Source organism: Meles meles, chromosome 13, assembly GCF_922984935.1.
Source record: "Meles meles chromosome 13, mMelMel3.1 paternal haplotype, whole genome shotgun sequence".
NCBI lineage: Eukaryota > Metazoa > Chordata > Mammalia > Carnivora > Mustelidae > Meles > Meles meles.
In genome coordinates, this window is record NC_060078.1 from 46,505,851 (window position 1) to 46,532,115 (window position 26,265).

Consider the following 26,265-nt stretch of genomic DNA (forward strand, 5'->3'; position numbering starts at 1 on the left):
TTAAATTATTAACAGAGAATTGATGTTGAGCTATATATTAAAGTCTGCTTGTGAATCAAAAGCCTGAGTCTTCTCTTCTGCCTGTTTTGCCTTTGATCCATGACCTGGGAGAACTCAAATGGCAGATGACATAGATCTGGGAGGAGGAGTTACCCACTGGCTGACAAAATGGGGATGTGAAGGGTCTCTACCAGCCTGAGGAATGTATCAGAATCCCTTTGGGTCGAAATTCAGCAGAGATGATCAGGGCTATGCTCATGTCTTAAAGCACATATACACTGGGCAGGGAAGGACAGAAGAGAGCATGTGGAAGAGTCCCAGAGGGTTTAGTGCATGGCCAGTAATTGTCCCAAGTTGGCTGAGGACACTGCAATGGTGAGTTCTACTTCCCTCTATATTTATAGAATATAGTGCCCAGCTAAAGGGAAGTGGTAGTCCCATGACCCCTTAACACTACATCTGTGTCTATCCAGAGGTGAGAAGTCAGGATGGCGAGGGATCTGAAAAACCTCCTTAGTCATGGACGGACTAGTGAACAGATCTGAGGGTTGGAAGCTTAGAGAGAGAAGACACTGGGGACATAAGAGCTGAGCATGTACTTGTTAGTCAGCTGGTGGTAGAACAGTGCACACAAAGACCAGTTAGTTAAACAGCAGATGGTTTGGGCTCAATGTAAGGACATACTTGTCCAGACTAGATGGACAGCTAGAGAGGTGGTTCCAGGGGGCTCGGAAATGTGACCACTGGCAAGTTACATATATATGAGACTCCCACCTAGCCTCTCAAGATGGCGGAAATGGTCAGACCCATTTAGGTCTTGCACATGGCAAATACTGGGTACCAGTTACTAAACTCAGATGATCTTAATGTGGGCCAAAGCCATGAACACTTAGTTTTTCCTGTAAGTTTTGAGACATTGGCCTAAGACAGGATAGGATATGTACCCCCTCCCTACCCCATAGAGTCACCAGTTTCAATTGACTTTGCCTTGAAAACCCACAGCTGGCCAGTGCTCTGCACACTTCAACACCTGGGGGCCTGGGAAGCAGCGATCCCAGTGACAAAGTGGAATTGACTTTCTGGTTTGAATTCCTTTCCCTCCGCTCACCGTGTAATCTCAGCAAGCTGTAATCTCTCTGGGCCGGAGTTCCCTTATCTGTAAAATGGGGTAATAATAGCATCCAGCTAATGATGTTTCAGGATTAAGTGAGCCAGTATATGAAAGCACTTAGAAGAGTCAGCCTTCAAATAGTGAGTGGGTAGTGGCCTTAGCTCCCATCGCAGCCATGGGGCCTGTGAACATGGTAGGCGTGTCCTCCTGCTCTTGCACTGAGCTGGTATGATGCACGGTGCCCATGCAAAGCAGATGCTCGGTTGGAGGGAGTCTTAATGGTATTAGAAGAGAAGACCACGACTAAAAAGAGTTAATATCCTGAAAACACTTGCATCCTATAAGAAAAAGCACTTTCACAGAAACTGTTTCTACTGACTCCCACAAACAGCATACCAGGGAGGTCAGTATTTTCATCATTCCCATTTTAAAGCTAAGGAACTGAGGCCTTGAGAAAATAAGGAACTAGTCCAGGTTCACCCATTAGCAGCCTGAGAACCTAGCTGTGGCGAGATTTCGGTGCCTTCTGCCTAGAGGGTGAAGGGAGGATGAATGTCTATCTGAAAGCTCGGAACTAACACACCAGGGCTTAAGCCACAGTTGGCATGTGAATAGATCCTTCAACTCTAGAAGAGATGGTGTCCTCCGCAGTCTTCTTCCCAGAAGCTTCTCTGGACACTTGTGGCTATCTGTTAGCCACAACAAAAATCTGCTTTAAAAATATCTCCTAGCAAAAGTTGTGTCAACAGCGTACTTTGGCTAAAGCACCAGAGACACTCAGGGACATTTAAACCAACTTTTCCTGGGTGGGTGGGAGGGGGGAGGAAGACTTGGCCCTAGGTGGGAAGGATTCGGGCTGGAGAGTGGTGTTGGACCCCACGCAGCCCTCCACTGGGCTCCATTGCTCACCTGACCCAGCTCTCACACAGTGAGGATGTGTGTCCAAGGTGTTGGAAACTCTCCACCCATGTTATAAGTTCCAGGCTGGGCAGGCATCCTCCTGGATGGATGTCTACACGCTGGTTTCCATGGTGGTATTCTCAGGGCGGATCGCAGACTCATTGCAGAGTAGGGCGTTGGGTCCTGGGGGTGAGGAAGCCCAGCTGATAACTACTTGAGCTCCCCAGCCTTTCCCTGAAAGGCCGTGCCCACTTTCATCCCTTTATCTTTGCACGTGCTGTCCACACCCCTGGGAAGACCATTTTCCCTGCTGGCCGGGTTCTTTCCTCATTGTTCCCCAACACCGAGTGGGTACATCACCTTTTCTGGGCACTCTCAGCTCTCTGGGGTAGGGGTAGCTCCTATGTTCTAGAACACTTTCGCCCCTTGTGCTTGCTCTTAGTAGGCAACTATTGCATTTGAGGCAGAGACAGGTGCTGGGCAATAAGGGTGAAGAGTCATTGTCTCAGGCAGCGGTTCACAGTGTGCTGGGGACAGGGGGTGGTGGGAAGAGGTCTATCATCTATCTACCGAGAGAGCCATCAGAATATGGTACTCATGATTGAAGTATGGACAGTGCTATTTGGGAAAATCAGGAAAGATTTCTCAGGTGAGAGAACATGTGAATTGTCTCTTGAATAATAAGAAGGAGCTCAGTAAAGGGATGGGGCTGGAAAGGACATTCACAGCTTTGGGTGTTAGTCAAAAAGGGCATAGGATATTCAGCAAAGGGAGAGAATGTTTCTAGGGCTGGAGCATGGGGTGGACCAAAGGGAAAGATGAAGTGAAGTTGGAAAGAGAAAAATACTTCATAAATATTTATAAGATCCTGGGCTTCTGTTACCAGGCAGCATCAGACATCATATGCGTGTAGTTTGTGAAGGAAGCACCCACATGCAGCTCGGTCTTAGTTGCAAATCTATTCAGGGACATCAAGGAAGCCATGCCTTTAGACATGGGTTCTGCTCATTCAGTGGGACTCCGACCTCTTACTCATAAACCGAGATCACAAACTCCCACACCTACAAGGCCATGTGGACAGCACAAATGAGTCTACAGGCTGAGGGGAACTGTGGCAAAAAGGAAAATGTGCACCCATATGCAGAAAGAACTAATTCTAAGTAAGCAAAGATAACCATAAGAACTTGTCAAATGACACTCATCCATGGGTCCTATTTACTTGTGCTATTTCTGAAGAGTTGAGGTCACTTAACTTGTACTATCTCTTTTCCAAAATCATCGAAGACCATTTCAACCAAATTGGAATAAGCAACTAATCCAAATTTGGGTAGCTCAGTAGAACTCCCTGGTTCTTTCTAAGTATCTGGAGGAAACAGACATGGTCATCTGAAGCTTTTTACATCTGTGTCAGGCCACACTGTAGACTTATGTGTCCAAAGCCCATGCCTGCAGGGAGGGACACACCCCACCAGGACCCACCCCTCACTGGACTCTGGGACTGTATGAATCTGGACCAGAAGAGAAAGCGGGGGAGAGAGAGAGAGAAAAGAACAACAAACATCTGCAGCGGGGCAAGGATAGACTTGAAGCCATGACTGTTAAGTGGAGAAAGTAAAAAACTCCTGAAGGCTGCCCCACAAATCGCTCTGTGAGAAGTTGCCTTGTGGGTCCTGCCCGCCGGCCAGCCTGGTGACCCCACACGCTCACCATGGAGCCCTAATTGAACCACCATCCCCTAGCCTGCATTGGAAGTAATATGCGTTAGGAAAATCAATCCATTTGTAGGGGGAGAAACCAGACTGGTTTCCTGCTACTACTCATATTTTCACTAAAACCCCATTTTACTGGAACCAACATTGAAAAAAACAGCGCATTTTATTCAAAACAAGGCAATATTGGTATTGACAGAGCTGCAGTGATAATGAGGACGATCAATTTTCCCTCCTCCATTATGGGGTATTGAGCAATTTTGGAGTAAACTTGTGGCATCATTAGACAAGATCAGCATTTCTCCCTTTTGAAAACTTTTGCTTTTTTTTTTCTTTGCTTCTTCTTTTTTTTCCTTTTTTGCATATTTAGATTTTAAGTAGCTCTTCTCTGGTGGATGAAAAAGAAAAAAAGCGAACAACAACAACAAAAGAACGCCAAAAGCCCTCAAAGTAGTAAGTGAAGTGCTGATAATAAAACTGGAGATTGTAGACATTTCTTTTTTATTCTTATTAATAATACATTGTGATGTTATTTTTGCATCTTGCTACTACAGACTGTCTCCCCAACTTTCATCCCAAATTAAAAGATTGCAGTTACCAGATAATCCAGGTTCTGGAAGAGGGAAAATTCAAATCAAGAGGACAGAGGCTCCCTTTGTGCTCTGAGAGGGGGAGACGGGAGGAAAGGCAGAGGTGTGGACTCCGTGGTGCAGGGAAGGATGCTGAGAGCAGCAGAAGAAAGATCTGGGGAAGGGAGGCAAGGAGACTAGGTAGATTTCCATGCGGAGGAACTCTGCAAAGTAAAAGTGGAGGAATTGTTCAGTGCAAATGAGTTTTGGCATTTCTTCCTTCTATCGCTGGTTCCCATTGGGCTGTACATTGCCTCTAACAGTTTATACTGGCCACGCCAATACTGCAGTGACAGGGAAGGGATGGTCTCAGTCCATTCAGGCAGCTATAACAAAACACCATAGACTTGGTGGCTTCTAAACAACCGAAACTTAGTTCTCATAGTTCCGGAGGCTGGAAGTCCCAGAGCATGGTGCTGGCAGATTCAGTGTCTGCTGGGGTCCCACTGCCCCATTGATGGCCCCATTCTTACTGTGTCCTTACATGGCACAAGGCAAGAGAAGGCTCTCTGGGGTCCCTTTTATAAGGGCACTAATCGCATCCATGAGGGATCCACTCTCAGGTCCCAATCACCCTGCAAAGGCCCCCACCTCCATATATATCCTGTTGGGAATTAAGTTTCAATGTATGAATTCTGGGGGACAAAGATACCCACCGCATTACAGGGATCATGTTACCCCAATGACGAGATCTTCCCTTGGCATCAGGGATGGTGGCAAAATGGTGACGTTTCAGAAGGACAAAATCCTGCCTCGGAACAATTGCCCTTAAAACTATTCTAATGAGGTTTAAATTTTAAACTAAAATTAAGATGGTCTAAAATTTTAAGCTGGAAGTGTTACTGAAGATATTGTAAATATGGAAATTTCACTGAATGCCATCAGTTTGAGACAGGAGCTCTGGTTGATGTGCTCCTGGAAGGAGGAGGGAGGGGTGAAGGGTGAGCTGTATGACCCATTCATTTTTTTTTAATCTAAAAATTCGTGATAAACAGTGTAAATATGTGTCCCAATACATTTTAATCCTTAAAACATATAGACTACCAAGCGGTGTTTGTGGCCTAAGGATGAATGCCACCATCTTCTTAATTTCTGTCCCTTAGTGATATAGATATACTCTCGACCACGTGGCAGGGTGTTCCAAAATCTCTGCATGTGTGAGGTGGAGATGGGAAATGAGGTGATCCTGAGCATGGAGTCTGGGGTCAAAGCCAGGCTCTGACCTTCCCACGTGGTCTGAACAATGTACTTCTCTGGGCTCAGTTTCCTCATCTGTGAAATGGGCAGAGTAAAATTACCTCCTTCACAGGGTTCCTCAAAGGGACTCTATAACCTATACATATCAAAATGCTTAGACTGGGGTCTGGCACATCCTGAATACCCAGGAAATATTCTCATCTCAGGGTAAAATTTGTCTCCTATAGGAGATGCCAGGCCTGGATTCCCTTCTAAATCCAGGAGCTCTGTGCAATGTGTGAGGGGCTGCAGGGAACCCCTCCTTCCCAGACACTGTAACTCAGCTGCTAGAGTCCGTTTCTCACTGTGCTGAGACTGTTCCCTCTCCTGTCTTGCCTGTAGTCCATGATTCCCTTGAGAGCATGATTCCCTTGTGTTAATCTTGAAATGCTTAGAGATTTACCCAGAGCCTGACATTGAAGAGACAGTTAATAACTTGTTTAAGGGAGAGAGGGAAGAAGGGGAAGCAAGAAAGGACTCCAAGAAAGGTTTCATGGGAGGTGTGCATATCAGATGCTCAAGGGGACGAGAAGCCAGTCACCCTTAGAAGGAGATGATTCAAATTAGTGCCTTTGTGGTTAGGCCTGGCTTTCCACTGGGACTAACCTAGACATGATCTACATTGTCCAAGATCTCTTTTCTTGAAACCAAAAACTAGGGCAAAGGTGTTTTTGAGTATGAAAAGCATACGGAGGCCCCAGGTTGGGTTCCTGGGAGGTAGAGCTCAAGACTGGAGTACAGGTACATCAGATGCTTCAAGGGAGGGACTCGGGAGGGGACTGGAGGAAGGAGATGGTGTAGGAGGAGAAGCTCAACGAGCATGTGCCATCAGCTGAAGTCCAGCCTCAGCCTGAGCCACCAGGGCGGGGCCTTCAAGGCATGAATTGTACCACAAAGACTGAAGGGTGCGACCTCATGGGCTACCGTCCGGTGTGTGGTGTGTGTGTATGTGCACATGGCAGGTGGGTGTGTGTATGTTCGCATGCATGTGGACGTGCATGAATGCATGCACTCAAGGATATGTGTAGTTCTGTGGGCATGTATATATGTATGCACGCTTATGTGCACACATGTGTACACACGTGTACACATGTGTACACACGTGTGTATATGCATGCATGAGTACATGTGTGTATATGCATTTGTGTGTGCATGCATGAACATACACGGGGGGCCACCTAGCAGGGGACAGGTGGGGCAGGGCAGCTCCCTCTTAGAGGACCGCTGTCCTCCAGAGAAGGGGAGCTGGTGGTGGGTACATTCATCTGGAGGAGGAGGTCTGGGGGAGGCTCCCATAGTATCCACGGCAGGAAAATTCCATTAAGTTCTAACTGGTATCCCTCTCACTTTAGACCCTATAATAGTGAAAGAGAATGTGGGCAGTCCTAAGAGGTTTTATAGAGGAATTTCTTTTTTTTTAATTAATTTATTTTTTCAGCATAACAGTATTCATTGTTTTTGCATCACACCCAGTGCTCCATGCAGTACGTGCCCTCCCTATTACCCACCACCTGGTTCCCCAACCTCCCACCCCCCCCCCCCGCCCCTTCAAAACCCTCAGGTTATTTTTCAGAGTCCATAGTCTCTCATGGTTCGCCTCCCCCTCCAATTTCCCTCAACTCCCTTCTCCTCTCCATCTCCCCATGTCCTCCATGTTCTTTGTTATGCTCCACAAATAAGTGAAACCATATGATAATTGACTCTCTCTGCTTGACTTATTTCACTCAGCATAATCACTTCCAGTCCCGTCCATGTTGCTACAAAAGTTGGGTATTCATCCTTTCTTTTTTTTTTTATAGAGGAATTTCTACCTCCCACCCCTAACACCTCCACCCCTGCTCCAAACCGTATATCTACAGAGGCCTGGGAATTCCAGGGATTCATATTTTTTATGAAGAAAGGAAGATGACTAGGGCACCTGGGGGACTCAGTTGGTTAAGCAGCTGCCTTCAGCCCAGGTCATGATCCCAGGGTCCTGGGATTGAGCCCCATGTCGGGCTCCCTGCTCAGCAGAGAACCTGTTTCTCTCTCTCCCTTTGCCTGCTGCTCTGCCTACTTGTGTTCTCTCTCTCTCTCTCTGTGTGTCAAATAAAGAAATAAAATCTTAAAAAAAAAGAAAGGAAGATTGCAAAAGCAATGTATTTGGCTCAAATATTTACTGAACTGACTCTCTGCGTTCTCTTCTGTGGACTTCAAGGACATAAAGATACTGAAGTGGCTGGAAAACTAGTCAGAGCGAGATGACATCACAGCTGGTGTCATTGGGGGGATGACAGCAGGGGCTGAAGGCCCTTGGTACCGGAGCCACACCTGGTACTGGCCTGGGTACTGAGTGTGGTTTGGCTGGGCCACAGACAGTCAGCGTGGACATTGCCTGCGGGCCTGCCTCCCGACCACGCTATACCTTCTGTGCCAAGGGTATGGACTCAAACATGGGACTGCAGTTGCCTGGCCCCCCAACCTATTTGAGGCCTGATTGGGGGTCAATCCAAGTTGCCCACAAAATATTCTGACCTCAAGGGCTCACTGCTTGCTTTTGCTACCTCTTAGCTTTCCCAGGAGATCCAGTGCTCCATGGCCAGTCACATCCAGTCCCTGGTGAAGTCAGAGAAGAACCGTCAGGTCATGTGCGAGGCAGGGATGCTTAGGACCCTCATGGCCTCCTGCCGCTGGGCCCTGACCACCAGCTCCAGCCCCTTGCACTCAGGCCTCATCAGGATTTTTGAAAAGCTTGCCTCCCAAGCCATCGAACCAGATGTGTTAAGGTACTGTGTGCCGTGCACTAAATTCGGCTGAGCTGCTGGCAGCTGTGCTCAGAGTGGAGGAGTGCACAGGGACAGGTGTCCCCCTTCCCCTCCTGCCTCTCCACTCTGTGGGGTGTGGCCCTTCCCAGCACAGGACACTGTGCGTCTAGGGAGGAGATCATACAGGCAGCGGACAGGCCCACAGAACAGACGTGGCCCCTCCCATGGAGTTGATAGTCTTGGGGGAGAGGGTCCTGCAGACAACACAGAATGTGCTGTGGGGAGGGGGGGTTCGGTGGACAGCGCCAGTGCTACATGAACTGGAGGGCCACAGTTGGGAGTGGGTGGAAAGGGGCAGGGCTTCTAGGCAGTGGGTGGCTTAGGCCTGAGGCCTGTGCCAATGTTCACGGGACTGGAGAGGAGGGAAGAGGGCATTGAGGATGCCCTGCTGAGGAGGATGGGGCTTGTGAGGGCTTGACACCCCAAGGGGCCAGACTGCAGGGAGCTGGGCTGCTTCGAGGAGCAGGGGCGGGACTCCTGACAAGGACAGGGACACAGGCAGTGCTCCCTTGTATCCTTGGGGACACTTCCTGCTGGCAGCCCCTCCAGGAAGGCACCTGTTTCCTAGAAAGCTGAGCAGGACAGAGAGGCACGTGGCAGAGCAGACAGAGAAGATGCAGAACGAAGTAGTACAAACTCCTTTCCCCTTCAAGGTCCAGCAAGGCTTCTGGCTGGTCACTGACTAAGTCAAAGTCATCCACACGTACTAGCTCTGCAGTCTGGTGCCTGGCCACGAACACCCTGCTTCTGCATGGTTTGAGGAACCGTTCCAAGCAGAGAGAGGAAAACGTGGAGGAGGGCATCAGGGAGCACCGAGATTTAGGAAAGTGCTCAGACGAAGCTGGAGAACATTTCTACCCGTAAAAGGTCCTCATTTCTTTCTCTCATCTGTTATGATCCCTAGACAGTTTCTCGGTCTTGGAATTCCCCCACCTCCGTCGGCTGCAACAGAAATCCTCCATTCATCTTGTCTGCACAGAGGGGACCCTGGAGGCTCAGGTGAGGACAAAGAAAAGAACAGGGAAGATTAATAGGAATTAAAGAGAATATGCATTCCTTATAAGGGAGCCTTTACAATAGGTGAGAAGCAGACAGACTTAAAATACCTGCTGTACAAAGGACCGAATGAGGAAAAGCAGGATAGGTGGTCCCAGAGAAAGACCACATCTGGAAGGAAAAGGATGTCCCCCACCCTCATATAAGATAGGTGATGGTAAGATTGTACTTGACCCCTTGAGATGCAGACCACGGAAACAGTGATAGGGTTTCCTTCATGACACGGCGCTGCGCCTGGACAGAGGTGCCAGTGCTGGCTTTATGCACAGCTCACAGCTCAGGGGTCAGTGAGGAGGTCAAGAGGCCAAAGCCCTGGGTAGATCCTTGGTATCAGGCAGGCATGGTCCCTGGGAGGCTGCTGCCTCCAGGGAGCAGCTTAAAGAAAAGAAAGCTGTGAGCATACTGAATGTGAGATCACATGAGGGCATGAAGGCAAGGAGGCCCAGCTGAAAAGCGTGGATGGAGAGCCAACGGCGGGGAGCAGAGCTTTCAAAGAGACAGACTGCTATGAGTGGGGAGATCAGGGAGCCAGGATGCAGCGTCAGTGACTGACTACCAGTGGGGCAAGCTGGAAACTGGGGGGCAGGGTGATGCTTGTGGGGAATGGTGGACTGAAGGCAGAAAAAGTTTCCAGGAGGAGCATGGTTGCTGCAGGGCGTTCCTGAGTCAGCAGAGAGCCACATCACAGTGGTGCCACTAGCCCTCATCCTGGGCTGCGGCAGAAGCCCTGGGACTGTTGTCAGAGGAGCAGTGGAAATGCTTGAACGGGGACGTGACTCCTCATCTCTTCTTTGGCTTGTTTCTTTAGGGTCCCAGTCTGCCGCAGCAGGGACTCGTGAGGGTCCCACGGGAGCTGCCATGGATGCCAGCCCCAGCCCAGCAGTCACACATACCCTCAGGCCCTCAGGGACGTCCCAGGGCTCAACCACTGCCCTTCAGACATCGCTGAGCCTCATCTCTATGACCTCCCCACGACACCTGCAGCCTCAGAGGGCGGTCCTGGCTCCATCGTTTGTAGAATTTGACATGTCTGTGGAAGGTTATGGGTATGACAGGATTTCTTCTATTTGGAATGCACTTTATTAATTTCCCAGGGCCTCTGATGAATTATAATATTGAGGACAAAACTGTAGTTCTCATCAGCTCTCACCACTCAGGAGCAGAAAATGTCTGAGTCAGGGACAACCCTGTCTTCTCAGTGGTTTCTCAGGGTCAGCATCATCAGCCAAGGAGTGCTATGACCCTCTCCTTCCACCTGTGGGCCTGCTTTCTGGAATGCCCTCCCCTTTAGGATCCAGTGTGAATTCCATCCCTTGGGGTCCTCATAACAGCATCAGATGCTTTCTGTCTTCGTGCTGTAGGAGGGAGGGAGGCCCTTGCGGAGGGACAGAGGGGAGATGTCACAGCCAAAGCTGGTTTCTGGTTCACTGATCTGAGACAATTTTGTGTTTCCAGCTGTTTGTTTATTCCGACCCTGTCTACAGTTATGGGAAGCAGCACAGAGTATCTGGTTTCCGGAGGGATTGGGACAGGTAGGTGATTCTTGGGGGGCTCGGCTTGCTGAGCTGAAGTCACCCTGTCTCCAGAGCAAGTGCTGAGGGAGCCTTGATGTCAGACTTCCAGCTGGCCTTTCAAGAGAGTGGAGTCTTCCTTATTGGATCTGTAAATGAGTCATCCTTGTGGTTGGTCATGCTTGTGTTAGGGCAGGAGGATCCCAAGGGCCCAGCCATGACTGCATACAGTGGGGACTCAGTGGTGATTTGATGGCAGAGTCTGGACTGGATTCATTTTTTCAGCGATTGACACAAGTTGAAACAAACACCTCACCCCACCTTAGGCCTCTTTCTAGAGAAGAATATATGTTCTGTGTGGATGGTCATCTGGTCTACTTGGGCCCTGGCAGGCTTTGCTCAGTGCTGTGCTCAGTTAAAAACTGGCTGGGCAGGACAGGACAAGCACCCAGTGCTGTCTTGGCTAAGCACCCTTGGTTAGGAGAACCAGAATTTCTCTGGGGTGGTGGGTGCTGAGGACCCATTGCATTCACAGCCCATCCGCATGGGACACCAAGTCTGATTCAGCTAATTCACAGAGGATGGTGGGCCCACTCTGTACCGCCAACCCTGTTATGGGGGAGGAGGACATGGATTTCCCTATAGTGGAGACTTCCCCATACAAGGTTCAGCTGAGGTACACCTCACATAGCATACTGCCCAGCTTTAGTTCAGCCAATAGTGACTGTCTGCAGGGTTGTGCCCCCAACACCCTTGGCAAAATGGCATGGCATAATAGGTGGGATAGAATTGGAGAGAGGCTTTGGAGATTTAAACTCAAGTCCTGGTGGGAATATGACTTACTCCTGTGAGTATGAATAAGGGGACAAGCTTCTGTGGTGTGGGGTTGACATAAAGTGAGCATGAGTCAGATCAGGCACAGGACGGGTACACAGTACGGCCACACCTGGGCCACATCAGCGCCATGATGACTCTAGATAAGATTCCAAAGCAGGAGAAAGTCTAAGGGAGATGCTTGTGTTCTGACTCCAGGTGCTGCCAGGTCGTTCCCTCCATCTGGGGGCCTGACCTTCTCCTGCTGGTTCCTGATCAGCAGGCACAGCACAGTTCTTGAGGGCCACCCGCTGCGCTTCCTAACCCTGGTGCGTCACCTGGCCAGGACCGAGCAGCCTTTCGTCTGCCTCTCTGTCAGCCTGTGCCCGGACGACCTTTCCTTGGTTGTGTCTACGGAAGAGAAAGCGTTTCAGCCCCTGGGTAAGGTTTTGGGAGCTGGAGCTGGTTTTGCTCACACTTGGGAGAAGTGGAACTAAGTCAGCAACTCTCAGCTCGAGAGCCTAGGAGACCAACTCTCCTTCAGTGGCTGGTGGCTGGCCCAGGTGCCACCATTTCAGATTCTGCCTGACTCACTAAGCTCATCCCCCTGTGATCGCCAGAAATGGCCTATTCTTGTGTCCCCTGAGAGAGTCACTGTTTCATAGAGAGACACCCAGAAGGCCCCAAGCGTGGCTTGGCATCATTGTCACAGAGCACAACTACCTGTCCCCCCTCCCCCTCCTGAGGACTCGAGGGCAGATGTGCACCGCTCTAGAGGCAGTCCATGTGGGGTCGACCCCGAAGCCCGACTCTGGGGTTTGAGTCCTGCTGCACGACCCCGGGCAAATTTCCAAAACCCGTTTGTGCCTCAGGAGGCTAAGTGAGGATTGTGATAGCACCTACCTCACAGGGGGGCTGTGAAAACGAAATGAAGTGACATTTGTAACCGTTCTTAAACCAGCTTCTGGCACAGAGCAAGACAATGGCTGCAACGATGGCTGCGGTTGTGCTTATTTGGGCTGTTGCTCCTCGGCACGAGGCCCGTTCTCCCGGCGTGCCGCAGCATGACACTGCATGCCAGGTGTGATGCCCGTGTTCTCTTGCAGACATCATGGAGCCCGAGGATGATCCGGAGCCTTCTGCCGGCCGCCAGCTGCGGGTCCGGTGTGGCCAGCTGCTAGCCTGCGGTCAGTGGCACCACCTGGCTGTGGTTGTTACCAAGGAAATGAAAAGGAATTGCACTGTTTCCACCTATCTGGATGGACAGATCACCGGCTCGGCCAAGGTGAGCTAGCTGCCCCGAGCTCCACTTGCCCCACCACAATGCCTTCTGGCTGCCATCTGGAGCGGTCTCCCTTCCTCTCCTCGGTCTTGTTTGGCAGCGGAGTTGGTGTCTAACGAAACTCCCCCTTGCTGTCCAGAACGCTTGGCCGAGCTCAAACATGAGGAAAACCCAAAACCCAAGAAAACAAAAATCCTTCAGAAACTGGAATGAAAGCCACACAAGCAGAGCAGAAGATGAAACATGGAAATAAGAGTAGTCATAAGAGACTATAAAGTCCCAGAGTAAACGAGGCTTTTCACAGTTTGAGTTGTGGATTCCCTGGGAAGGTCTGTGCAGGGTCTGAGGTTTTACTTTTCAAAGAAGCTTCCTGGTGAATCTATTACGACTGTCTGCACACTGTGGTTAGAAGCCAGGCCCTAGGGCTTGCAAGGACACCAACATCTCTTATCAGATTTACAGCAAAAATGACAAGGAAAAGATGGTTCCCTGCTTAGAGAAGGCAATGGAATGTGAACACGTAGCTGGAGAGGTGTCTCATCACTGCCATTTAGAGTCACCTGCTGCCCTGACACAGGGCAGAGGAAGCTGGGAGATGAGGGATATGGCAGGTGTGCCCTGGCAGCCACTGGTAGAGCTCCCCAGTGAAGCCAGAGCAAGAAGGGTCCAGAAGACACCAGAAGGCAGGTGAAACCAGAATTTCACCCAGGTTCCTAAGAGAGCAGCTCAACCTAGGCTGCATTCTAGAATCACCCGGAAAGTATTTTGAAAGTTCTACTGAGCAGGCTGCTTCTAAGGGCAGTCTTAACAGGGTCTCTGTGTGCAGCGTAATTTGGTAATCTTTTCAGAGTTTCTCAGCTGGTTCTATTACTTAGCCAGAATGGAGAACCTTAGATTAATAGGGTTTCTCATTTCAATAGTTTGACATTTGAGGCTTGATAATTCTTTGTTGTAGGGGTCCCTTCTCTCTGTAGTAGGATACTTAGCAGCATCTGTGGCTCCCCTAGATGCCAAAGCATATCTCTCTCTCTCCACTTGTGACTACCAAAAATATCTCCAGATATTTCCAAATGCTCCCTATGGGACAAAATCACCCCATATTGAGAATCATTAGGTTAGAACAACCCAAGTTTGATATAACACCTAAAGATGAATTCAGTGGTATCTTCTAGTATAATTATCTTATCAAAAAAAGGGCAATGGTAACCAGAAAGATTCAGCAGGAGCATAACAAAATAGGTCTTCCAAAGCATGAAGTTATTTCTTTTCTCAAATCATTGAGGATACTAGCCATTCTTTCCTTCCTCCCTTTCCCTTCCCTTCCCCTCCTTCCTTCCCTTCCTCCCTTCTCCTTCCTTCCCTCATTAAGTATTTTGGAGCACCTATTCTTTGTTAGGTACTGTTTTAGATGCTAGGAATTGCCCATGCCCACCAGCCAAATACCTCTGAGAGTGTGCATATAGTACAAAACAAGAATTAGATTTATTAAGCTTGTTGTAGAAGGACACTCTATTTCATGGGGGTAACAAAGACTTGGGAGGAATTTAGATAGGATTAGAGCTTATTTTAGGTGATTTGGGGAAGGGTTCAAAGAAGTGGAGGTTGGTCTGTTCTCAATTGTGAGCTGTCAGAAAGAGGGACTTTGATGTCTGCATATGTTCACAACTTTTATCCAGGAAGTAGGAGGAATGGAACAGAGGAATGGAGCAGGTTAGAGTTGTCATTGGAGAAAAAAGCAGTATCACTCATGTTAGCCAGGATGGAACTGTGGCTAGTTTTGTGGTTGCACAGTGTCTTTGTTATTATCTGTTCAGGCATGATTACAGAGTGGGCTTGTTTTTTTCTTCTTTTGCAAAACATGGTAGTATTCTTGTTTTCTCTTCCAGAATAGGTTGGTATTCTGTGAAATGGTTCATGGACTTTGAGGCTAAGAAACAAGTCCTATTGATGTTTGGACCTTGCTCGCACCTAGCACAGGGGCTGGCACGCAGTAAGCATGCAATAAGTATTCAGTGAATTGCATTGAATTTACAGCCACAAGGAGTAAGACAGACTGGATGATAGCATAGTTGAGTGAATTGGTCCATGGATGAAGAACTGACCTCATGGGACCCGCTAAGCCAGAGTTAGTCAGCAGGAGGTTAGCCGTGGTGTGGGGCCACAGGAATATGCCAAAATATGCTGTGGGGAATGACCAAGAGTGAAGTCAGACAGAGTTGACTTTTCCAAGATGATCTCAAGTTGGTTCAGGATCAGCAAGTGGAATTTAATTGGAATAAATGTGAAGGTCTGTGTTTAGAGGCAGACATCTACTGAGCAAGAACAAGATGGGAGAGCTTAGGGTATGGATGGCCCAGCTTAACGCTGGTTCTCTGATGTTAGAGCCTTTATTTTAATTTCTGAGGGAAGATACATTAAATTTTGGAAGGTGGGGAGTAGTTCAACTGCCTGAATTGAGCAAAATGATGTGGCAGAAATTCGAGACATCTTATGTTTGTAAATCAATGCAGATGGCGCAGTGAGTAAAGGCAGTAGGAATTTGGGAAAAAAGACAAGCTGGATTGCAGGGGTGGGGCAGAGCTTCAGTGTGGGAGAGAGAGATGTCCCTGCTTGGCATGAGGGGAGAGGAGGAGAGAGCACAGTGGATCCACTCTAGGTCCACTAGGCAGGTCTGGTGACTGAAAACTTGGTTTGTTCTTGTTTGAAAATCTCATTTAATTGGTAGAGAGAAAAAGACTATTTCTGAAGTTGTATGACCCCTCATTTGAAAAATATGTATTTTATACATACATAAATGTGTATACAGTGATTTTATAGTCATTATAACAATTATATAAACACATTTTGAAGTACCTGAAAAATATTGAAAAGAAGAAAGAATGCTTATATTCCTTCTATCTTACCATACTTTGTAGTTTCTTTTACTTTTTTCCCTTTAGAAAAATTGCTGTTACTTTATTGCATGGAAGATATTATATATTACTTAGTTATTTTTTACTAGTAGTTAAAATATTTTACCTGCATAAACTTTGAAATTATCATTTTAAAATTTGTGATACTCTGTTAACTAGTTTTCTTTTACTTTATTGAAATTTTTATTGAGATAATTATAGACTACCATGTAGTTATAAGAAATAATAACAAGAAATCCTGTGTACCCTTTACCCAGTTTCTCCCCAATGGTGGCATTTTAAAAAACTGTAGAAAAATTTCATAACCAAAATATTGATATTGATACAATCTGCTGATTTGTTCAGATTTCCCAGTTGTACTAGTACTTGTGTATATGTGTAAGTGTTCCACACAATTTTATCACATGTGTAGGTTCCTATATCCGTGACTTCTGTCAAGATTCAGAATGTTTATGTCACTACAATGCTCCCTTGTGTCCCTTGTGTTGCCCTTTTATAAAAATTAAAATACAGCCACTCCCATTCACTCACACCTGCCTCCCTTATCCCTGTCCCTAACCTTGGCAACCAAAAATCTACAATGTTGTCATTTCAAGGATGTGGTATATATGAAACTGTACAGTATATGATCTTTTAGGATTAGAATTTCAAACAACATAATTCTCTGAAAATTCATCCAAATTGTTGCTGTGCATCAATATTTAATTCCTTTTTTGTCACTGAGTAGTATTCCATGATATGGATGTATATGTTAACCATTCACTGATTGAAGGACATTTGGGCTGTTTTCAGTTTTGGGATATTACAGATAAAACTGCTTTGGGGGCGCCTGGGTGGCTCAGTGGGTTAAAGCCTCTGCCTTCCGCTCAGGTCATGATCCCAGGGTTCTGGGATCGAGCCCCGCATCGGGCTCTCTGCTTGGCAGGGAGCCTGCTTCCTCCTCTCTCTCTCTCTGCCTGCCTCTCTCCCTACTTGTGATCTCTATCTGTCGAATAAATAAATAAAATCTTTAAAAAAAAAAAAACACTGTCGGTGGAAATATAAATTGGTACAATTTAAAAAAAACTGCTTTGAACTTTTTTTTCCTTTTTTGTTTTCTATATTCTTTGTTTTGCTATGAACGTTTGTGTACAAGTTTTTATGTGAACTTAAGTCTATATTTCTCTGGGATAAATGTCTAAGAGTTCAATTGCAGGGTCATATGGTGATTGTATATTTAGTTTTATAAGAAACAGCCAAATCATTTTCCCAGATTGACTGTGCCATTTTACACTTCCCATCAGCAACAGATGAGCGATCCCGTTTCTCTGTATTTGGTGTGGTCACTATTTTTCGTATTAGCCATTCTGATAGGTGTGTAGTAATAGCTTGTTGTGTTTTTCATTTGCATTTCTTTAATGGCAAATGAGATTAAAAATCTTAAGTGCTGGGGCGCCTGGGTGGCTCAGTGGTTTAAGCCGCTGCCTTCAGCTCAGGTCATGATCTCAGGGTCCTGGGATCGAGTCCCACGTCGGGCTCTCTGCACTGAAGGGAGCCTGCTTCCCTCTCACTCTCTCTGCCTGCCTCTCTGCCTACTTGTGATCTCTCTCTGTCAAAATTAATAAATTAAAAAAAAAAAAATCTTAAGTGCTTATTTGACATCTGTGTATCTTCTTAAGTGATGTCTGTTCATATCTTGTGGCTATTTTCTAATTGGATTGTTTTTCTTCTTGAGTTTTAAGGGGTTTTCTATATATTCTATATACTAGACCTCTGTTGCGTGATTTGCCAAAGAATTTCTCAGTTTGTGTTCCATCTTCTTTCCTATAGGAGTTTGGAGGGCAAAAGTTTTTATTTTGATGAAGTATAATTCATCAGATTTCCCTCTTATGACTTAAGCTTTTGGTGTTGACTCTAAGAACTCTTTGCCTAACCCTAGATCCTAAAGACTTTCTTCTGTGATTTTTTTCTAAAAGTTTTCTAGATTTATCTTTAAATTTGTTATCTCTTATGAGTTAACTTTTATAGGAGTTGTGAAGTTTAGGTTGAAGTTCATTTCTTTGCCCATGGGACATCAAGCTGTTCCCACAACATTGGTTTAAAAAGGCTATCATTCCTACATTGAATTGCTTTTGAACCTCCATCAAAAATCAGTTGGGCACATTTGTATGGATTTATTTCCAGATTCTATATTCTGTTCTACTGATCTATGTGACTATACCCCTACCAATACCACACTATCTTAATTATTGTAGCTATGTAATAAACTATTAATAATATTGATTAGAATGGTGCCTCCCACTTAATTCTTCTCTTTCAAAAAAAATAATCAAAATCACTCTTATTTTTTGAAAAAGAAAAATTATTTGTTTAAGTTATTCTAGGGCTTATACCTTCAAATATAAATGTTAGAATTAGCTTATGATAATATATATAATCAGAAATACCTTCTGATATTTTGATAAGAACTGCATTAACCTAATCATTTTAGGGAGAAATAATATTTTTACTATGTTGAGTTTTCCTATCCATGAACATGGTTTGCCTCTCCATTTATGCAGGTCTTCTTTCATTTCTTTAATTGACATTTCTGAATTTTTAGTATATAGATTTCATAAACTTTTCGTTTAAATATTTCATTTTCTTTTGAGTGATTCTAAATGATAGTGTCTTTAATCTTGGTTTCTGCATGTTCATTGTTATCCTGTAAAATGTGATTGATTTTTGTATGTTGATAATGTATCCTGTGACCTTGCTGAACTCACTTATTAGTTCTAGGCATTTTTTTTTTTTTTGTAGATTCTTTGGAATTTTCCACATGGACATATTATTTGCAGATAAAAATGATTTTATTTCTTCCTTTCTATTTGGATATGTCTGTAATTATTTAGTACATAAAACTTAATGGGTATGCAAATACTGGACATCTAGATTCTCAATGGAATGACTGGAACAGAAAAGATAAACTTTTTAGTGGCTCTTAATATTCCTTGTCAAATTTGTCTCCAAAGACGGTGTCAGTTTTTTATTCCCACCAATTTTGTAAACTGCTTTTCTACATTGTTTCTCAGCTTTGAGAGTGAGGTTTTTAATGTTTGTAGATAAAATAAGCTTTTACTTTTAGAGTATAAGGTATATCATTTTATATCCATGAGTGTTTATTTGATTAATTCTGAGGCTAAATCTCTCTCTTTTCCCCTACCCCCATCCTTTTAATTTTAACAGATGTTGTATATTCAGGCCTTACCAGGGCCTTTCCTTTCAATGGATCCATCTTCATTTGTAGATGTTTATGGATATATTGCTACCCCTCGACTTTGGAAACAAAAGTCATCATTAATATGGCGCCTTGGGCCTACATACCTCTTTGAAGAAGCCATCTCAGTGGACACTCTGGAAGTTATTAACAAACTTGGCCCAAGATACTGTGGTAACTTCCAAGCTGTGCATGCTCAAGGTATAGAGTGTTTTGATTTATAATGATCTCACTGATATTATTTTTTTAAATGGACATCTAGTTATTTATAGCATATTTATAAAGAATAAACTCAGTATAGGTCAGTCATTAGGGAGGACCTCTGTAATTGGATCATTATAAATTTACAACCCAACTGAAAATGTCACAGAAAAGGAAATGACAATATCCTTTAGATTTCAACTCCAAAGCCCATAATGGAAGAGAATGGGTGGGTAATACCATCAGCAAAGAAAGAGAGAGGAGAATGCGATAAATAAGTTACATTCCTTTTAATGAAGAAGCTTTTTAACTAAAGTATACTGTTGTATTCAATTATTAAACAGGCAGACAAACATCCACATTTCCATTATTGATTGCTGGCTGTTCAAGTAGGGAGTACTGCTCTCTGTGCTCTATCAAGTCAAAGGGGTCAGCTCCCATCTGGGAAGAATGATGAATGAATTTATGTACAGAAGAGGCCTTGTGCATAGTGAAGGGCAACTGAGCACTGCAGAGTTTTTCTGTCTCCAGGCCCCATGTCTTCTTCAAGCTTCCATTTCCTCTGGCAGATGGCACTGGCCAGAGCAGACGATGAGGTCAAGTCGAGAGCCAAAATTTTGCCCACTGCCTATTCAGGCCATGCAGTTCCACTAGCACACATGGCTTTTTTTGACCCAGGGACCAGGGGCTCATTCCAAGTGTAATGTTCACCATGGCATATAGCTCATTGAAAATATTAGGGCTTTCAGCCCAGTCTCTCTCTGTCTCTGTCTCTCTCTCTTTTTTTTTTTTTTAAGTGAGCTTTCTTATCACTTAGCATTTTGGTTTTGGAGGATGAGGTTATACCATCTGTTTGGTAGATGCTTCAAGCTTTAGTAATTTCACACCTCGGGTGCCCTTATTTTATAGTAGGGTTAATCCCGTGAGATTTATCCACAGTTTCCTGTAAGTGTCAGAGAACCACAGCGGCAAACATGTGACATAAACATACACTCTAACAACATAAGACGGCCTCTCAGTGGTAGCTTCACCATGTAGCCATAGCTATTTATTTTACTGAGCTCATACTTTCTCTTCCGTAGAGACAGTAGAGATGATCAAAGCTGTGTTGTTCTAGGAGTGGACCCTGATATAGAAGCGACGCCCCTCATTGCAGAGGAAAAGGTTTCCTTTGGCCTTCACTTAGCCAGCTCCTCCACCACCCGTGTTGCAGACATCAGAAACACTTACAGTGAGGTGGACAGCCGCCTGATTGCCAAAGAGGTACGACTTCTGCCTTCACTCGTTGCCCCCTTTTGGAATCATGATCTCATAGCTTGCTTCAGTTTTCAGCGCTTAAGTGGACGCAAACTCATAAACATGCACGCGCTGACAGATTCACACAGGCGTGCTGCCCATTTCATTTGTTACACTAACACATGCCTCTTCACCCATTCGGGTCTCCTGGGACTAAAGCTTTTATTTGGAATGCTCAGAAGAGAGAGCAGGTGCTCTGTATTCTTCACTGGAGAACAGGAACAAATGGAATCTGAAAAACCTTTGTGACGCTAAAAACACGATTGAGCTTCCCTTTTCTGGATGCTACTGACTCCCCAGCCCAGCAAAATGTTCTGTGAGTTGCCATGCTTATTTTAAACAGCAGCTTGCAAACAGCAAGCAGACATGTTTGTAGAGGAAGCTGCCAGTAGATGGAGTATTTCCTAATTCCCGCAGAGTGCGGTCTTTTGCTTAATGCTGATGAATTTGGGCTGATTTATTTACATTCTCTCCATCCTCACAGACAGAGGGCCACGCCCCTTTACTGAAGAGGCTCAGTATATAAGGGATGAGGTCTTGTTGAGCACCTCAGCTGTGCCTTTACCCACAGAGTACCCCAGACTCTTGTCTGCCTAGCCCTTTGAGACCAGTGAGGCTGGGCCTTGCAGAGTCTGGACAGTCTGGACCGGAAAGGAGGCAGCCTGGTTTTCGTGGCACCGTCCCATCTCCACATGTTCTTGGGTCCACCTCTCCCTCATTAGCTCTTCACTGTGAGCTGTGGGACATCTGTGGCACGACTGCACCACCAGAGCTGCTCCCACGTGACTCAGCCACAGCCTGGGAGGTGGGGCATGGGAACCCAAATTTGATGTCAGTCTCCCTGACATTTGTTCACTTATTATTTATTCACTGACTTTCTCTTACTGAGTGCCAACACTGGACCAGGCCTTGGGGTGCCTGCCTTCCAGGACCTTGCGAATAAAAGCTCTTCCATTCCAGAAGATTTCTTAGGACTGATTGTTGCTCATTTCTCTAGATGAACATTTCATCCCGTGACAATGCCACACCTGTGTTCTTGCTAAGAAATTGTGCTGGCCACCTCTCGGGTTCTCTCCGAACCATTGGCGCTGTGGCTGTGGGCCATTTAGGTAGGTGAGGTCTTGCCCTTTTACAACTGTTTGGGAAGATGGGCATGTGGCTGTCATTGCTCGTGCAGCCTGGACCTCTAAGCGGCTTCCCAATGAGGGTGAGGGTTGGCGAGTTAGCCTGCCACACTGCATGGAGATCAGTTCACCTTGCCGCATCTGCCAGTTGCCAGTGAACTCAGCTACTAACTGGGCTGGCATCTATGCACAATGGGGCCTGTCGAGTGGGCGTGGGGCAGTGGGGGGCCCTTTGACAGAGGCAATGGTTGTGGTTATTTGGGTAAAAATAGCCACTGACTGCTGCTTGTCATGCAGCTGGGCAAGAGCAGAGCAGGGGGTTGGTACAAGGTCCAGTCTTGCAGGATCTAGAGCACAGACAAGAGCTTGGGGTTGTTGCAACCAGCGTCCCAAGGCCCAGAGAGCTGTAGCTCTCCCAGCAGTCCGGATGCAGACAAAGGCAGTGATCTGGAATCCTTTGGGCTGTCTCAGCCTTTTGGTGAGCCACGAAGAACCCAGTACAGGATTTTTCAGGGTGCTAAGACTTTCAAACCTCCATCCTTCCTCCTGCTCCCAGCCTGTCCTAGGTGCACAGGTGCCTCTACTCTGGGTGGACGGTGGCACTGGCAGCTCTTGTGTCCTTGCAGGATTCCAGGGGACTTGCCATTGCCCTGAAGCTGTGACATATTGATGGAATTCCCCTTTGTCTCACACAGGCGTAAGGGTGTTCCACTCCACCCCGGCGGCCAGCAGCCTGGACTTCATTGGTGGGCCCACCATCCTCCTGGGCCTCATTTCCTTAGCGACAGATGACCACACCATGTACGCGGCCGTGAAAGTCCTGCACTCTGTCCTGACCAGCAATGTCATGTGCGATCGCCTCATGCAGCACATCTGTGGGTACCAGGTAATCCCACCATCCCCTCTGAACCTGTACATCCCGGAGGAGCAGGGAAGAACTTCACTGGCCCTAGGGAACTTTCCCTCCAGGGTAACTTCTGGAGGAGGGCAACCAAAGGAAGGGTCTTGAAGCCAGTGTCGCCACAGCGGAGGGCCAGGGGATGGCCAGGAGAGAGGGACTCTGATCAGAATGGGGGTGCTCACCTGTATACCGGTACCTTTCACTGAATTCAGAAATCATCTGTGGTCCACCTGCTTTGCACCTGACATGATGGCTAGCAGCCCGGGTGAAGGAACCAGGGTTCTGGGTTTGAATCTTGCCTCTTCCTCAAACTTGCTATGTAACCTTACATGAGTTACTAACCTTTCATGAGTTACTTACCCTTGCTGCCTCAGTTTCCTTGATAATATGATACAGACAATCTCCTGTCCTGTGTCCTGGAGTTGTCGTGAGCACTAGATCATTTCATTCAAGTGGAGGGCTGAGTATTATGGCTGTGCAGAATAAGGGCTCTGTAAGTGCCAGCCATCTCTAGTTCTTACTCTCTTTGAGCCTCAGTTCCCCTATGTGTAAAATGGGAATAATAACGGCACTTGTTTTGTAGGGCTATGATGATTAAGTGAGTTCATACATGCAGAATGTTCAGAAGAGTACCTGCTCAGAGTAACTGTGATTGTTAATGCTGTTTACTATTTGCGAGGTCACCTGAGACACGTTCACTGACCTTGAGTACCTTCCTGCATGGCTGGAAGGAAATCATGAAGGGCAGGACTAGTGTCAAAGTCTAGACAATGTCACTGGGGTGCAAAGGCCATGGTGGTTCCTCCTGGGTACAGCAGGAGCTAAGAGAAAGCCTTCCTGTCTCTTTGGCCCCCAGGTCAGGGTCTGAGAAGAAGAAAGCTTCTCGGGCAGACACCCTCTTGCCTAGACTGCTGCCCCAGCTGGACAGTGGCCCATTCCCTCTGCTTCTCCCTTCAATCACATTGATACCAGCCATAGTTCTACATTACAGTCCTGATGATCCTTCTTTCCTGTGCATACCCTTCAAAGGCACCCAGTCACTGATAGAATATCCCAGACTCCTTACACTGGATTCCAAAGGCCTTTAAAAACTGGCCGCCAGCGTGTCTTTCCAGCCCCATTCAGCCCCATTTCCTGCCCAGCCAGTGAAACTTCCTCCCTGAATCCTGCATGGTCATGGATTGCTAACCACCTCATATTACTTTGTGTACCTGTGTCCTCAGCTTGGAGCACTGCCTCCCTCTCTTCCCCAGGTCAAGCTCCAACGGCAAAGGGGATCTCTCTTCTAAGCCCTGAGCTGAGTGTGCGGCCATCTCCTGGCTGTCCTTGGTACTGTGCATGTGCCTGGTCTCAGGCTCTTACCCGGAGCCATAATTATGCCTCTGCTCATCTCTATGGGACTGTAATTGTCTAAAGGCATGAGAGTTTCCTTATTCTTTGCCAGTATATTACTGACACCAAACAGATACTCAGTAAATATTTTAGTAATTAGTGAATGGGTGTGTCTGGTTTATGTTAAAACTCAAGAACCGGGGCTTTTGGGATATTAAAATTTTCTCTGAATCATGTTGTTAAAAGCATCTGTAGTGGGAGTGTTCTACTTCAGCACATGCAGATCTGCTGTGACTAGGCATTTGGGCCATTATTGTGAGCATTTCCAAAAAGGTACATAGCACTTCCTGTTCTTGGGGGTTTACCTAGAAGGATAAAATAAGATGAATACCAAGATAATTTTAAGATACATTGAATGCAGTAAGTGCCTGAAGTTCTCTTCCAGAACTACCATGCTCTCTGTGACTTGGGTGTTCTCCAGCCATCCTCCCAGAAACTCCAGGCTCATGGAGATCTGGAACTCTCACTCATGCTCACTATGGCCTCCCCATCACTAAGTGTAGGGCCTGGGCACTGTGAATTCTCAGTGAATGTTTTCTTGGCCTAAGCAGATTGCCTTGAGAAAGATAATGTGCTATAGAGGTGGCTACAAAGGTGGCTACAGAAAATGTGGTTGCAGATGATGGCTACAGGTTGGCCAACATCACATGTGGGACTGTGTTGCTTGAGTTTTTCAGGAAGAAAGAGATGGTAGAGACAAGGAGTGGCCCGTGCATGGAATCCATTTACTCAGTTCATGTTTACTGAGTATCTCTTAAGAGCTAGGCAGCAGGGATATGGATGAGCCCTGATACAGAACTCGATCCCAAGACTCTGGAATCATGACCTGAGCCGAAGGCAGATGCTTAACCCACTGAGCCACCCAGGTCTCCTGGGAGGGTTCTAAAGATGAGAAATATCAGAGCATTTTTGTCAGTGGGAAGAAGTAATAGGAGAGAGAGAGAAAAACTCTCCCATTGGGCCATGTCATCGAGAAGGTGAGGGGTGTGTTCCAGGGGCCACGTGGATGGAGACCCTGATTAGGACAGGAAGGAGTGCAAGTAGGCATCAGTGGATCTCGTATGGGAAGATGAGAGCATTCATGTCTGATGGGTTCTGTCTTCTCAGCAGAGTGTCAAGTGGGGTGGTGGAGGCAAAGGGAGGTTGGGGAGAGAGGAGAAGAGATGAAAGCCTCATCTTTAAGATGAAGAAAACAGGCTTACTAGAAAAACAGAGTTGGACCACCAGGCCAAATGGGGACTACTTTGGCATTTGACACTATTACCGCAAAGAGAAACCAGTCAGCCTGCATGTGCGATTTTTCTCAAGCAACTTTCAGCCATCCTGATTATGTCTGGATCAGGGAGTGGGGAATGGTCAGATTTCAGATATAGCTAAGAAGTGACTAGAGCAGTCTGGAAAGTTAATGAGTATTCACTGATCATGGGTCATCTTAGGCAGTTGGGCTGCTTTAACAGAATACCACAGACTGGGTGGCTTGTAAACAACAGAAAGTTATTTCTCACAGTTCTGGAGGCTGGGAAGTCTAAGATCAGAGTGCCACCATGGCCAGGTTGGATGAGGGTCCTCTTCTGGATTGCAGATGGGCAATTTCTCATTGTATTCTCACGTGACAGAGATCAGAGGGAGGAATCAAGCTCTCTTGTGACTCTTACAAGGGCATTAATCCCACCGTGAAGCTCCACCCTCATGACTCCCTCTAACCCTAACTACCTCCCACAGGATGCATTTCCAAATAACACTGCATTGGGGGATAGGGTTTCAACACAGGAATTTGGGGAGGACACAAACATGCAGTTTATACCAGCAAGCAAGACTTCCCAATAGTACTTTGGAGACGATATCTGGGAGGACAGGGTGAATGGCTGGATGGTGTCAGATCCAGGCTTAGAGAAGTGAGTGGTGGATAAGATGGGTGAGAACCCAGGTACCAGTAGATGGGTAGGCAACCTGAATTTTATGTGACTGACGTCAACAGAGACATAAGGCTAAGTGGGATCCCTCTCATTAGTCTCTGAGTTGGGTCTGGACCCCTGGGATCCCAGTGGCTCCATCCTGATATATTGTTGCTTCCCTGGGCCCAGCATAGCAGAAAGGCACACTGGGTGGTTGCAGCCTAAAGTGAGATGCTGGTGCAGCTGGGCTCATGGAGA

General features: G+C 46.5%; 1 protein-coding gene across 3 annotated transcripts in view; it reads left to right on the plus strand.

The window, feature by feature from the left end:
- WDFY4 (WDFY family member 4) overlaps positions 1–26,265 on the plus strand; it is a 271,420-nt gene that overhangs the window by 71,525 nt on the left and 173,630 nt on the right. For all 3 annotated transcript variants that reach the window (XM_046027423.1, XM_046027426.1, XM_046027425.1), the window contains exons 14-23: positions 8,136–8,350; positions 9,294–9,388; positions 10,254–10,491; positions 10,901–10,977; positions 11,989–12,210; positions 12,876–13,054; positions 19,168–19,399; positions 20,517–20,662; positions 21,693–21,804; positions 22,515–22,705. In XM_046027423.1, the coding sequence (XP_045883379.1) occupies positions 8,136–8,350; positions 9,294–9,388; positions 10,254–10,491; positions 10,901–10,977; positions 11,989–12,210; positions 12,876–13,054; positions 19,168–19,399; positions 20,517–20,662; positions 21,693–21,804; positions 22,515–22,705 (1,707 nt within the window). The remainder of the gene's footprint in view (positions 1–8,135; positions 8,351–9,293; positions 9,389–10,253; positions 10,492–10,900; positions 10,978–11,988; positions 12,211–12,875; positions 13,055–19,167; positions 19,400–20,516; positions 20,663–21,692; positions 21,805–22,514; positions 22,706–26,265) is intronic.